The sequence below is a fragment of the Fusarium fujikuroi genome, chromosome FFUJ_chr06, assembly GCF_900079805.1.
Source record: "Fusarium fujikuroi IMI 58289 draft genome, chromosome FFUJ_chr06".
Lineage (NCBI taxonomy): Eukaryota > Fungi > Ascomycota > Sordariomycetes > Hypocreales > Nectriaceae > Fusarium > Fusarium fujikuroi.
This window is the reverse complement of record NC_036627.1, coordinates 2,765,752-2,780,478: the sequence shown is the minus strand read 5'-3', so window position 1 is coordinate 2,780,478 and position 14,727 is coordinate 2,765,752. Positions and strand designations below refer to the sequence as shown.

The window sequence follows — 14,727 nt, the reverse complement described above, 5'->3', positions numbered from 1 at the left end:
GAAGTAGTTTGGTCATGAGCAACCGCAGAATCGTTGTATCCATAGATTTTGGAACGACATACTCAGGTGTCGCTTGGGCTGACACAACTCGGGTAAGTGTTTTCCTAACATCTCTCGGGGTGAGCTTGCTAACCCTTGCAGCCTGATGTTCAGCATGTCTTGACAGAATGGCCCTCGGCCGGCTCTTCGAAGAGCAGTCCCAAAGTACCAACTGAGCTCCGGAGAGTAGCAACTGGGTGGCAGTGGGGATTTCAGATTCCCGAGTCTGCGAAGAGGATCAGGTATTTCAAGCTGTTCGTCTTGCTGAGCCTTCAGTCCATTTGCCTTGTTTGACCAGACCTTTTAGAAAGTTGGATGATCCAGCCCAGATCACCAAGGAGGGAGAATCGGCAAAAGACCTGACCAAGGTCTATCTATCATGCCTCCATGAGCATTTCGTCAGCCTACTTGAGAAGAGACTATCGTCGAGTGTGGTAAAATCAACACCCATGGACTTTGTCGTCACAGTCCCCGCTATTTGGTCGCCAAAAGCAAAGCAATCGACGGAGCAGGCCGCAGCCATGGCAGGATTTTGTGGTAATCAGAGGATCCAGCTCATATCAGAACCGGTGGGTTGAGTTTCGAGTCGCAGAGGGAAGTGTGTTGCTAACAAACGACAAGGAGGCAGCCGCTTTGTACACCCTCAAGACCCTTAGCCCCTCTACATTACAAGTAGGTCGAAAATTTGTTGTTTGCGATGCGGGAGGCGGCACCGTTGACTTGATCTCTTATCAAGTAACCAAAATAGGCAGAGTTGAAGTAAAAGAAGTCACAGAGGGTACAGGCGGGAAGTGCGGTTCATCCATGCTGAATATGCGCTTTCGTCGGCATCTGAAACAAACTCATGGAGACAAGTACTGGACTGATGAGAGACTCGTAATAGCTTTGAGTGAGTTCGAGTCGGTAAGATTTCCAAGGTTTTATTTTCCAGCCAGTTCGCTCAGAGGGATACAGTTTAAGAAGACCTTTTCTCCCAAGGGCGAACCTTTGACTCTCAAAGTCGATCCCAGTCTTGGCCTACGACGGAACCGATACACTATGACACAAGACGATATGAAAATCAAAATTTTTGAGCCCATCATGAAGGATGTTGTTTGTCTTATCAAGGAACAGATCAAGATGGCGGGAGATGGTGTCGCCGCTGTGATCATGGTTGGAGGATTCGGGCAAAGTCGATATTTGAAGTCACGCGTACGTGATGCAATATCTAGCCGAACCGATGTTCTTCAACCAGAAAGTGGCTGGACTGCGGTGGTAAAAGGTGCCGCGATGCATGGGCTCAGTCGATATCAGCCCGCAGGCACCCGGGTGGAGGTTGCATCTCGAATTGCAAGACGATCGTACGGTACATGCTTGATGACGAAATACGATATGATGAAACACAACCCCAGAGAAGCGTTCGTACACATTCTTCCAGGCAAATCTGGTCGCTGACGGTTCTAGGTTCTGGTCGGAAAAGGAGCAAGAAACAGTTGTCTCAGAAATGTGTTGGTTTATTCAGAAGGTATCTTGACTCCTCTCCAAACTGCGTATTCATTGCCACTAACTTTGGAAGGGTGAGTCCTACCCAGAAGGCAAACCGTCGCGGATAGAATACCAATGCGATCTCCCGGTAATGCTTGGCCACGTGCCACAAACCGAGATCGATATTTACAGCAACAATAATGACGGAAAAGCTCCCGTCCATCTCGACGAAACTACGCAGCACATCGGAACGCTCTCACTTGACCTAAGAAAGATCCCAGAAGCAGTCAAAAGAACCGCGAAGATCAGACGAATGGGTTGGCATCGGTACTATTGTTTGAAAGGGGCTATCGAAGCCGTGTACGGGTCAGCGGAGATCACGTACACAGTCAAACTTGGAGGTAAGGCATTCCGTAGTGTTTCTAGTGTATCAAGTGCTAAGCCGCGCTCGTATAGGAATAACACATGACATGATCAGTGTTCGCTATGAACGTTGAGCTAGAAAGACAAGTTCCGATGTCAGACAAGAGTAAAATGGGAAGATGAGTGTGCGAGATCATATATCGATACCACTATATAGCCTTTGCCGTTGTATGTCGACAATCGTAATAAAATGTCGCTTAGAAGGGATCCAAGACCACCAGAAAGCTACCTCCTAAATGGTTCTCATTGATCACGTGACTTCGTGTTGCCCCACCGTGACCAGTCCCGTCGCGTCCTCAACGCTGAAGGTACTAACCTTAGGGATCTAACCTACTATCTTGACCTCAGGACGCCATCCTTAATCATCAGCTTTGAAGCAACAAGATTCAGCCGCACCCAATGATGCTGCGTGCATCATGGCAGCTAATGTAAATTTAAGGGCGGCTGTACCGGATCATGGGCAACCAGGCAGTAGAGTTGTTGCTGGCCCTCCTCCATCAACCTTAGCTGCGCAGCTTGTGGAGAATATTTCAGCATCCACCAAATCCTCCAAATCAGATGAGAACAGTGAACTCAAAGGCTTCTTTGCTATCATCCAACGTGTCAAAGATGATCCGACTCTTCTCAAGACGCCAGAGGACCGAGTTGAGCATAATCATATGCTTATTTACGTTTACTCAAGAGCTGTTCTTGAAGGAATTCGATTAGATGACCCATTCCTTGATCGCACACAAGTACGGACAGAAGGCCTCAAGGCGATCAGTTTCCTCAGGTTCTCTATCAAAGAAACGCCGGCAGTTCTGAAACATAGAGTGGGTGAGCAAGAGTATATGTTCCGTGGGCGGGAGCCATTATGGGTTTGGCTGCTTCCTCAGCTGCTTAGACTTCTTGGCCATTCGCAGTGTCTTGAACTCACAGAAGCAATTGAAGGCTTCCTCCAGTATACAATGCTAGTGATAGCACAAAACTGGACCCTGTGGGATATGGCGCCATCATTCTTATTCCATTTGCGTACCATCACATCTCGTAAGTAGTTAGCTCGACTTGGACAATAAAGGAACTCACAATCAATTGACAGATATCCTTCAACAGCTTCAAGACCCCTTACTAGTTCCATCTGTGGAAGAAAGTTTCAAGTCACTTTCTCTACCTCCTCAAATTGCTCTCAGCCAATTCGTCGACAAGGAGTCGCCCTCCACAAGCCAACTTACATATTCTGTTGACCGAATGTCACAAGCGCTGCAGCAACTGATCAGTTTTTGCAAAGTGGTGGCCTATCCTCTGACAGCTTCAGATGATGCCTTTGATAACGTTACCTCCTTCTCAGAGACTGTGGTATGGTTGATTGATGTCTTAGGGGACATGCGGGTTATCCAGACCCGATACGGTAGCAACTTTCCTGCCTCTTCGCTTTATGTTCTCCAACTGGCTCAAGAAGTCGAGCGAGCACTACTGAGAAGAAAAGGCATCAGCACTTCTGTTCACAAGAAGGCCATCACTCTCATGATATTGCTCTGTGGTGAGATCGCGACAAGCCTCAATCCCATGCCAATGCTAGACATTGATGAGGAAACGCGGCGTACATATTGCATGGCTCTAGCTATAATAACAGCAGCTTCTACTGAAAATACGTCGATTTGTCGGTTAGCGGTTTCCGGCATTGTAGATGAGTCTTCAATGTTTTATACTTCCCTGCCTGAAGGAACAGATCTGTGGGTGGGTTACATCCTCCATAACTCCTCCATCAGCAACTAATTCTCAACAAGAGAGTGATACAGACTTTGCGACAGATTAATTTCAATCCCAGGCCAAAGCTGCTCTCCTCAAATCTACACCCACTGAGTTTTGAGGATTCTGCAGTGCAAGAGATCATCGAGGCCTTGGCGCTGAACTACGAGCCTCCTGACACAGGTTCACAAGACCGTCCCAAACGCCGAAAAATAGCACAGGCAGACTCTAGCCCCATGGCGGTCCTCATGAGACGTTTGGGAGACGTTCTGGGGATTGCGGACGTGGACGATGATTTTCTTGATCTTGAAACGCAAATATTGTTAGTCATTCCTTTAATTTGGTCTTCAAATGCTTACTGAAGTAGGGGAGCCTTTCCAAAGGCTGACATATCACGTCAATGTCTCGTGCTTGATTTGCTATCGCAGATATCTTGCGTGGCGGATGGTGGCAACGAGACAATCAATGATACAAAAGCAGCAGTGACAGAAATACCCTGCTCCATTTGTGAACGTAATGCACCTCCAGTTCGATCAAACCTTCTTGGAGCAATCGTGCATAAATCCCGAATCGAGGCACTCTTCACCAAACTGATCCGACTCCCCGCTCTTGCTGAATCTCGGCGTCCGAGGGTTGCTGCCATGTTGGCTATTAGGAGAGTGATTCTCCATTGTGAGGATACCGAATTACTTAATCTGGAAACATCTGGGATAGGCCAGTGGTGTCTTCAGTCCTTAAACAGCTCTCTGAGGGAGCTGCGGGTAGCTGCCGGGCGTGTTCTAGCCACCTTCTCTTTGGCTAGGCCAGAGCCCGTTATTTCCAGCATGGTTCTTCCGACTCGACCAGCAGAAGCCAATGGTGCTGGGAACCCACGAGTGAACCAGGCTAAAGCGCCCTTCACAGATGGCAATTTCCGGACAAATGTATCAAATGGATCTTCTCCGATGAAAACGCAAGATTTGATCTCGCGTAATAGAAAAAACTCGATTGCTTTCTTGAAATCAATCTCAGATAAGAACCAGCCTAATTTGACTGAAACGTTCATTATGGCATGGGGTCAATTAGGAACAGTGGTCTGGGAACATGAACTCAACTTGGTTCTCATCAAGCTTTTGGAGTACTTGGGAAGCAACAACAATATCGTGTCAGCTTGCGCCTTCAATGAGCTATTGAACCTAGCTGATGCTCGTCGAGTAACCCCACGTAGGCTTTTCGAGCCTTTCTGGCCAAACCTAGCATACATGACTACCAAGGACATGGTCCAACGCCCTCAAATGAGCCGGACAATTGCTGAATTGCTACAAGTGTCTGTTAACGAGTTACTCCTCCTGATTCAAACTCACGCACTGCCGTGGCTTGTGCTTGACAAGCAAAAGGACGTTATCCAAAAGATTGCGGAGGCACGACAGGAGTCCGAGGTTTGGCTACCATTAATCGACCCTGCGAACCTAGCCGCAACCCTGGCCTTGCTCTTGGTTCAAGATACAGACGATATCGCTAGTTTCGCAAAATCTCGCCTCGAGGAGTTATCGACACATTTTCAAACCGAGCCCCTCGTCAATCTGCTTCAGGTGGAACCAGTGCTCACTGTCATAGAGTTACTTAAAGCTGCCGGCGACGCAGATGAAACAAAAAAGGCACCAGTAAGTCAATCCTCAATGCATCTTTGGCGTAAGCTCATGCATCTTCAGGTCCGCAAAGCTTTAGACACGATGGCGAAAATGATGATCCCAGCAAACAAAGAAACTCGAGCTAAGAAGTCAGACCACACTGCTCGGTTTATTCATTCACAACTTCTTGGCCTCATGGCATGTCTCTTCGATGTCATCAATGACCAGAGCCTTCCTGACCCGGAGCGTCGGCGCTACATTCGGGCCATGGAGGAAATGATCAGGGTGTCGAGGGGCTATGCAAGCACAGCTAGACCGCAAGTACGTGCCATACGTGTCCGGCCTTGAATCGCAATACTGACTGTATTTTTAGATGTCTGCTTGTTTGCTCTCGACACTGGCACAAGATGCGCTGAGAGAAGCAAGTTTCTCATGTTGGGCATCGATGCTCACACACCTTGAGGAGACAGATGTCGAGGCATTATTAGAAACAACATTTTTCGTCGTCACCCGTTACTGGCCCTTCATGAACGAGTCAACAGCTCTTCTAGCGCAGCAAATGCTCAAGTCTCTCATCGATGAATTTGACCCCCTTGTTGCGAAGTACATCGTCAAGCTCCCTTCACTCAGACACATCCCAGAGTTGAGGGACATCGAAGAAAAGCTGGATCAGCACAGACCAGCAACGCTCGCTGTTGAAGAGGTTTTGGAAGCCTTCGCCGAGAGAATCTGCCATGAAAACTCTGGTGTTACCCTTCAAGCGTTGACAGAATTGATACCATACCTTCAGGAAAACCAAGCGGCACTTCATACATCTGAGATTAGTCTACAGTCAGATCTTGGCGTTGTCACACTTATGCGGTCGCTTCTGGATTGTGCAAGTAAATACAGCGGCTTTCCGGGAGACATAGCGCGCCTATGCACAGAAGCAATGGGCTTGATAGGCTGCCTGGACCCCAGTAAGATCGAGACTGTTAGAGAACAACGATCAATAGTCATATTGAACAATTTTGCGACGAATGAAGAAACTACGGACTTCGTCCTGTTTCTTCTGGAAGAGGCCCTGGTACCAGCATTCTTATCTACGACTGATGTCAAGTTCCAGGGATTCCTGTCTTTTGCTATGCAGGAACTCATGGGTAGGTGCGACATCAAAGCTGCATGTGCCATGGAAAACTCGGGGATGAAAGGTGGAAACGATATCTATCGAAAATGGGTTGCAATGCCGGAAACTGTTCGGGAAGTGGTTGCACCCTTTCTAGCCTCCCGATATGTCGTTGCTCCAATGCCACACACCGAGATCGAGTATCCTCTCTTTCGTCCTGGCAGACCTTATCCGAGTTGGCTCAGGGTTTACGTTCTGGACCTTCTACGTAAGGGGCAGACGCCATTTGCCGATTTGATATTCGAGCCTCTGGCGCGTGTCATTCGGGTTAAAGATCTCTCTATTGCAGAATTCATCCTTCCCTATATAGTCCTGCATACTCTTTTAGGGTCTCGGACTACACAACAAGAAAGGGACGATATTCTCGGGGAACTTCTTGCTATATTGAATTATCAGCCTGCTGAGACGGCATCATATCAAGAGAAGGAGGATATGCGGCGATACTGTCATGTAGGTTTCAAAACGCCTTACTCTTGTGACGAGAACTAACTGGTTATTAGCTTGTATTTCGCGTTGTAGACTATGCAATGAGATGGATGCAAACTCGGCGAGCAGCTGGTCGCCTCACTGAAACTGACAGGGAGAGACTAGCTCAAGTGCAGGAGGCTCTCGATCTGATCCCAGCCGAGCTCATAGCACAAAGAGCTGTCGATTGTAATGAATACGCACGTGCTCTTTTTCATTTGGAGCAACATGCCCACAAAATGGAACAGAGGAAGAAAGAACCAGGGGAACGTGCCCGTCTCTTACAAAAGCTTCAGGATATTTATGCCAATGTCGATGAGCCTGATGGCCTTGATGGAATTTCAGCTCATTTACAAGTTCTTGACATCAACCAACAGATTCTGAGTCATCGCAAAGCAGGCAGGTGGACTGCTGTTCAGAACTGGTACGAGATGCAACTCGCTGAGAACCCTGACAACACGGATATCCAGATCGACTTGCTTCATTGCCTGAAGCAGGCTGGCCAACACGGTAGGTTACTTCAGTCTTTTGTCCCGACACGAGCTAATTATTGACAGAGGGATTGTTGAATCACATCGAGGGTATGCACACAGATGCATCAACGGACAACAAGATCATGCCTTATGCAGTAGAGGCGGCATGGGTTACAGGAAGGTGGGAGAGCCTTACCAAATTCATTCAACGGTTTCGCGGCGACCCTATTGAAGACTTCAACATCTCGATCGCGACTCTTTTCGAAAAGCTGAGGGCCAAAGACAAGCCTAAAGAGCTCATTAAGATAATGAAGGACATAAGAGTCAAAATTTCATCATCGATGAACGCCGCATCCACCTCATCGCTACAGGCCTGTCATGACCTCCTTCTTAAGTCACATGTTCTTACGGATGTGGAAATCATAATAGGAACAAAAGCGGGTGACGAAGTCGCCCGCCAAACGACAGCAGCCCTCCTAGAAAGGAGAATTGAAATTATAGGTGCTTATATGAACGACAAGCAATATCTTCTTGGTATTCGCCGTGCCACCATGGAGTTGACTAGGTAAGATACATCGTACAAGAGCTATCGACGGCCCATATACTTACCAACACAGACCTACATTCACTGACCTAGACATTTCCGGACTATGGCTCTCGAGTGCACGCCTTGCACGGAAGTCGAACTCGCTTCACCAGTCTTTTAACGCTATTCTTCACGCTTCGAAGCTGGGCGATGATGCGGCTACCATTGAGAATGCCAAGCTTCTTTGGAGAGAAAATCAGCACCGAAAGGCAATACAGGTTCTGCAGGGAGCAATTAAGAGCAACAAGTTCATGACACAAACAGGGACAGCAACCAGCACAAGTTCAAGCAAGTTGAGCCCACAACAGAAGCTCTTGACGGCTAGGGCGCAGCTGCTACTTGCCAAATGGCTTGATAGCGCCGGGCAGACGCACGCCGGTGCATTGCGTGAAAAGTATCAGCAGCCACCCAAGACCTTCTCGACTTGGGAAAAGGGGCATTATTATCTTGGCCGTCATTACAAGAAGATCCTTGAAGCTGAAAAGCCGCTCAAAGCCGATGACCAGAGCGATAACTACATCACCGGTGAAGTCGCTAGACTCGTCATCGAGAACTATGTCCGTTCACTGAACTCGGGCACCAAATATCTTTACCAGACTCTTCCACGAATTTTGACTCTCTGGCTTGACCTTGGTGCCCAAGTAGACAAAGCACCAGAAGGGAAAGCATCACTTTCTCGTGAGCTTCACCGAAGACGCGTTGAGCAACTCAATCTTTTGCACTCTTTTCTTGACAAATACATCCATAGGCTGCCGGCGTACATCTTTTATACAGCTTTGCCACAGATTGTTGCACGCATCGCCCACCCCAACTCGAACGTTTTTGACCGGCTGACACACATCATTGCCAAGGTCGTGGAAGCTCATCCTCGGCAAGCCCTTTGGAGCCTTATTGGCATCATGACCACAAGACAAGTGTCGGAACGAAAGGCACGGGGCACTCAGATCCTTCAGACACTCAGGAACATATCGAAGAAAGTTGAGGGCTCTACGACCGATTTCAAACACCTGCTCAGGATGGGAGAGAAATTAGCCGAACAGCTGCTTCTTGCATGCCAAAACGGAGACTTCCGGGGCAACAAGACTGTTCATGCCAGCCTGGGTAAAGATCTTCGATTCAATCATAAATGTACTCCATGTCCGTTGGTCGTGCCTGTCGAGAGCTCTTTGACGGCAACGTTACCGGCTGTATCAGAGTATGTTAAAAAGCACAAGGCATTTTCTAGAGATGTTGTCACGATTGACTCCTTTCTTGATGATGTGCTCGTCCTGAGCTCGCTGGCTAAGCCAAGACGGCTGACAACACGAGGGAGTGATGGGAAAAGCTACATGCTTCTGATCAAACCCAAGGACGACTTGCGAACTGACCAGCGTCTTATGGAATTCAATGGATTGATCAATCGGTCGTTGAAACGAGATGCAGAATCCAGCCGGAGACAGCTTTACATTCGAACATATGCTGTAACGCCACTCAATGAAGAGTGCGGCATCATTGAATGGGTTCCAGGAATCAAAACTATGCGAGACATTCTCATCAACCTTTATGCTTCCCGGAAGATTTACCCCGACTACACCGTTCTTAAGCAACTCATGGATGAAGCATGTTTATCAGACGGCAAAACCAGGATATTTACTGATGAGGTCCTGGGGAGATTTCCTCCGGTACTTCAGCTCTGGTTCACGCAACAGTTCCCTAGCCCTTCAGCGTGGTTTGCTGCGCGATTGAAATACACACGGTCTTGTGCTGTTATGTCCATGGTAGGCACCATCCTAGGCCTCGGCGATAGACATGGCGAGAACGTGAATTTGGAGGAGGGCAATGGTGGAGTATTTCATGTCGATTTCAATTGTCTCTTTGACAAGGGCCTGACATTTGCCAAACCTGAAAGAGTGCCGTTCCGACTTACCCACAACATGGTGGCTGCGATGGGTATATATGGTTACGAAGGGCCATTTCGCAAGTCTTGCGAGCTGACTCTGGGCATTCTTCGTCAGCAAGAGGAGACTCTGATGACAATCCTAGAGGCGTTCATCTACGATCCAACGTTGGATCTACAAAAGGAAAAACGGGCACATCGGCGAGGAGATGTGGGCGTCAAGCTGCAGCCTCAAAGCGTTGTAGACAGTATCAAACGCAAAGTCAGGGGATTACTTCCAACTGAAAGCATTCCTCTGGGTGTTGAAGGCCAGGTGGAGGAATTGATCAAACAAGCGGTTGATCCAAGAAATTTGGCTGCAATGTATATAGGCTGGTGTCCGTTCCTGTAACCTAGAACAAAGAGAGAAATACGTGAAGCGGCTTGTAACTGACGAAAAGAGGAAGAAAAGCTTAGAATTAGTTCGCGCCTATAACAATCGACAGTCATTCACAAGATGAGAAAGAAAAAAAATCTCAGGACATTCTCTATTTGCTATCAAATTCCTTTATTTCTTTTTCTTTTTTTACCTTATTTAGCAGCGTGCGTAACTGCCTTATTGGTTGTAACCTTCCACAGGCAAGGTAGGTACTGAGGTATCGTTTCAGGCGGAAATGGAATCCGGGGAGGAAGGGGCCATGTCACCACTCCTGCATTCCCGCTGGGGACGCGTTGGTCGCGCGCACCGCACCCTACCATAAGGTACCTACCTGCCTACTTACCTTACCATACTACCGTACATCCCCAACGCTGAGCTGGCAGCACTTCCCACCTTCATTCACTCATCTCACCTTATCGCACTTTTTCTGCTTTGATTTAATTCACATAGCACCAGAAGGGGCAGAAGCTCGTGTATATAATCTCTCGTCCTATTTCCGAAAAAGAGATTTATTCTTCTTGCATCAGTCTTTCAAACAGCCATTTTCTTTTCCCCACTTCCGTGCCAACGCGCAACAAGCTATCCAAAGCCAAAGCATCGTTTGCATTCTTCATCTTTCTCATTCTACCACTCTATTCGAAACTCGAACTTTTGTACCATACCTTCTACTGCCGCCAAGATGGGTGAATATCGTATCGGTGAGGCCCTAAAATATCCCCATTCCTTATGATCGCGTTACGCTGCAGCCTCTCTGTTGTCTGCTCTGTTGAGCAGTTCGCTCACATTGTATTAGAGTTATCCCCCAACAACCGCGCCACGTGCAAGGACACTGAGTGCAAGAAGAACGGTGACAAAGTCACCAAAGGTACCCTGCGGTTTGGTTCCTATGTCATCATCAAGGAGCATGGAAGCTGGTCATGGAAACATTGGTAAGTATCTGCAGTTCATCAGCCATACTGATAGTAGATCGCTGATACCAAGGTTCCTATCAGGGGATGTGTCTCTGGTCAACAGCTAGAGAATGTCCGTGAACTGTGCCAGCAAGGCGATGGCTCCTTCGATTGTGACCTCATCGATGGTTACGATGAGCTTGAGTGAGTTTTGGCATCCTGTTTCTATTCATATTATTCTGACATTGATAGCGAACACCCTGACGTGCAAGAGAAGGTCCGCCGCTGTATCAACCAGGGCTTCATTGACCCCGAGGATTTCAAAGGGGTATGTATAGAGATATTCACCGCAGGTTACAGTGATTGACATCATTCAGGACCCAGAGAAGAACAAGCTTGGTGAGAAGGGTATTCACTTGACTGCAGCACAGAAGAAGAGCAAGGCTGCCGCTGAGGCTGTGAGTTCCGAGCGTGAATACGCACTGTTGATGATTCTAACACCTTTCAGGCCGCCACAGGCGATGGAGAGAAGGCCAAGCCCAAAGGCAAGCGTGGACGCAAGAAGGCCGCTGATGATGAAGAGGATGAGGACGAGCCACAGCCCAAGAAGGCTCGGACATCCAAGACTGCCAAGGCGGATGAGGAGGAGAAGCCCGCTGCTAAGCCGGCCCGTGGCCGCAAAGCTGCCAAGGTCAAGGATGAGAGTGAGGATGAGACTGCTGTATCTGCTCCTGCTCCTGCTAAGAGAGGACGCAGAACTTCAGCTCAGAAGCCAAAGGATGAATCTGATGCTGAGGAGAAACCGGTTCCTGTCAAAAAGGGACCAAAGGCAGCCCCTAAGAAGGTCAAGAACGAAAGCGATGATGAAGTTCCCGCTCCTGCTCATGTCCCTGCCAAGAGAGGACGCAGAACTTCAGCTCAGAAGCCAAAGGACGGATCTGATGCTGAGGAGAAACCTGCTCCTGTCAAACGGGGACGAAAGGCTGCTACCAAGAAGGCGGCTACCCCTGAGGAGGAAGATGTTGCGGCTGAGGAAGAGGAACAGGAGAAGGCCGCGCCGAGGACCAGAGCTCGCCGCGGACGTTCCAGCAAAGCTTGATTGACGTTTTCATTTCCGACACCGGGTACAGCATGAGTACCTAAACTGTGTAGATTGCACAGAAGCTTGTGATGTTTTCATTTGCCGTCATTGTTGAGATTCTGGGATCGGGTCACTGAAGGATGGGTAACACTTTGTTGAAAAGTCTTTGAGATTACCAGTGGGCAAGGATCATTTCGTGGAAGTGGATGATTTAGCTATGCATACATGATAACCAGGGCAAGCAATAATTGAGTCGTTCTATCAGTGAGGGTCCGCGACATGTGCGGCTCTGACAAAGATGTAGTCCCAATGCCCAAGTAGATTCTGTTAAACCAATCATGGACCTTGAACTCAACAGAATCAGTGGCTGAAGTCAGCAGACATGTATAAGCTACCAGTAGTGCATTTAGTAGATTGCAACTCCGCCAACTTCATATTCACATCAAACTAAAATAGCGACTGTGGATGGGCCATGATGCTGCCCAGGTGCCAGGCTTCTTTGACTAAGATCCACAATGGTAACAGTCGACTGTGTGGGCTGTCCAGCGGATGGATAGTCTCATGCAGGTCCCATCAAGGAGCATTTGCTCAGCTGCCGTCAGAATAAGACATGGGCTGGCTAGGCCTAGGCTGGCTTGTGTTTGTTCCCCACACACAGCGTGTTGCATCTGCGGAGAGCGAGGGGCATAGGGGCATAACAGCATCCACTGCATCCATCGGGATGACGTTACTCGGAATGACGTCGTCGATGCATCACACATCACGATGCTGAATCACTGTCGACTACAGCGGGGTCCCAGCACGATGGGTTATAAATAAAGTTCTCTGCACTCAACAGAGATTCGCCTTCTTCATCCTAAAGCATCAACAACAGCCAACCTCCAAGACACCTCAAACACTCCAAACACTTCATCACAAAGACATATCACAATGCCTCGCAACGGAGACGGTTCTTCTGACAACGGCCCTTTTGAGGCTGCCGACCACGACATCGCCCACGGCGTTGGCAAGCCCGACGTAAGTTCATTCATCCATCCAAATCATCACATCTTTGACTTCGTTTGTTTGGCTGACTAACCTCCTCACTCCAGTCTGACCGCGTCGACCGCGCTGACAAGACCGCCGACCTCCCCGAGGGCAAGGACGAGCATGGCCAGGGTCTCCAGGACGCCCCTGCCAGCGGAGGCCAGAGCCAAGGCATCAAGCAGGGCAAGGACGTTGGACAGGGCAACTAGAAGCAAAGATCTTGACATCTGAGAGGGAATGAGAGAACAGAGGATGAAAGATACCTAACCTAACCTAACCTAATGACTGCATGGGATAGTGAGTCAACAACGACCACAACGAATTGAACATAAAGAAATGAATCACAACCAGTGTGTGCGAGTTCCATGCTATTGATGCTGTGATTGACGTGGGCAGGTATGTGAACTGGCTAAGTCTGTAAGTCGTCCCCCCGCGCGATGGTGCTCTCCAGATACAAACTAAGGGTGGTCCAGGATGAAAGCTCATGACCAAAGGTCAGTGTGGTCAATTGGTGGCAATGCGGGCCTTGCAAGGTCTTCGCGGGCGTGAACAAACTTGACAATTACACATCAACAATTCCAATGGGTCGATCGTCCAAGTTTTTGTCGCCAGCCAGGGCCGTTCGGGATCATAGCAATGCTCTCGGCCAATTGAGTTTCGGATGTACTCCCAGAAAAGCCTAACCCAACATTGATCTGCAAGACATCGAGATCTGAGAGATATCCAGCGGGGAACTTTGTTTTCGACCAGGATCCCATGATATATTTCACGAAAACAGACGAGCCTGCAACAACAAAACACGAGTGGATCTTCAGATTCACATCATCGGTCTGGTGGTCTAGTGGTATGATTCTCGCTTAGGGAAAACCCTACAGCAAAGCTTGCGAGAGGTCCCGGGTTCAATCCCCGGCCAGACCCTTAACTTTTGGTGTTTTGTTCCTGGTGGATTTTGCTTTTGTGTAGCCATGTGCGTCGTTGTTGCTACTGATACAATGGCCGTCTTCTTTTCGATACAGTAGTTCTTGAGAACAGGGCACAGTGTTTTGGGCTTTGTATTCAAGTCTCTGCTTATGCTTTGATATCAGTCAACCTTAACCAAATCATAACCTTATGCAGCCCTCTCTTGAAGACCACTAATGCTTCAGGTGCAGGTTACATGTGGGATACTAAGCTACCTTACCTATTTTGAATCTGTCGCGTGATAGATTGCCTATAAAATGGTGGTGAAGTTGACCGTTCGTTCCCTTTACGGATTAGAGTAGCTGCTCACTCACTGTGTGATTCGTTGAGCTTAAATCAGCCTTATTTCATAATCCCAGTGCAGGGAAACGATGCCGTGTGGTAGACTACGGGAATAAAGGGATATATCAGATAATTACCCAAGAGAAGGTTTTGTGCATTGACTTCCATGTAGCCCAAACTCAGTCTACCTCTTGTCCTCACGACACAACAACAGTCCATAGTGATTACCACCTCACCGTCT

At 48.3% G+C, this 14,727-nt stretch overlaps 4 protein-coding genes and 1 non-coding gene; all 5 read left to right on the top strand.

Moving 5' to 3' along the window:
• Positions 1–14: 14 nt before the first annotated feature.
• On the top strand, positions 15–2,000 carry FFUJ_06197 (related to hsp70 protein; the record flags this gene model as incomplete). XM_023579496.1 has 8 exons in its annotated part: positions 15–92; positions 142–293; positions 347–608; positions 661–942; positions 994–1,436; positions 1,483–1,543; positions 1,595–1,904; positions 1,960–2,000. The coding sequence occupies 8 exons, from the start codon at positions 15–17 to the stop codon at positions 1,998–2,000; spliced, it is 1,629 nt and encodes a 542-aa protein (XP_023432324.1).
• Positions 2,001–2,342: 342 nt separating this feature from the next.
• On the top strand, positions 2,343–10,220 carry FFUJ_06196 (probable UVSB PI-3 kinase; the record flags this gene model as incomplete). XM_023579494.1 has 9 exons in its annotated part: positions 2,343–2,952; positions 3,005–3,642; positions 3,693–3,976; positions 4,022–5,297; positions 5,346–5,585; positions 5,638–6,879; positions 6,930–7,404; positions 7,452–7,932; positions 7,985–10,220. The coding sequence occupies 9 exons, from the start codon at positions 2,343–2,345 to the stop codon at positions 10,218–10,220; spliced, it is 7,482 nt and encodes a 2,493-aa protein (XP_023432323.1).
• Positions 10,221–10,926: 706 nt separating this feature from the next.
• On the top strand, positions 10,927–12,236 carry FFUJ_06195 (atrx-like transcriptional regulator; the record flags this gene model as incomplete). XM_023579493.1 has 6 exons in its annotated part: positions 10,927–10,945; positions 11,041–11,176; positions 11,240–11,341; positions 11,390–11,465; positions 11,515–11,595; positions 11,646–12,236. 6 exons carry the CDS (start codon positions 10,927–10,929, stop codon positions 12,234–12,236), a joined length of 1,005 nt encoding a protein of 334 aa, XP_023432322.1.
• A 912-nt stretch (positions 12,237–13,148) lies between these two features.
• FFUJ_06194 (uncharacterized protein) lies at positions 13,149–13,453 on the top strand (the record flags this gene model as incomplete). XM_023579492.1 has 2 exons in its annotated part: positions 13,149–13,235; positions 13,310–13,453. 2 exons carry the CDS (start codon positions 13,149–13,151, stop codon positions 13,451–13,453), a joined length of 231 nt encoding a protein of 76 aa, XP_023432321.1.
• A 617-nt stretch (positions 13,454–14,070) lies between these two features.
• tRNA lies at positions 14,071–14,161 on the top strand. The gene has a single exon. It is a non-coding gene (tRNA).
• The last annotated feature ends 566 nt before the right edge of the window (positions 14,162–14,727 follow it).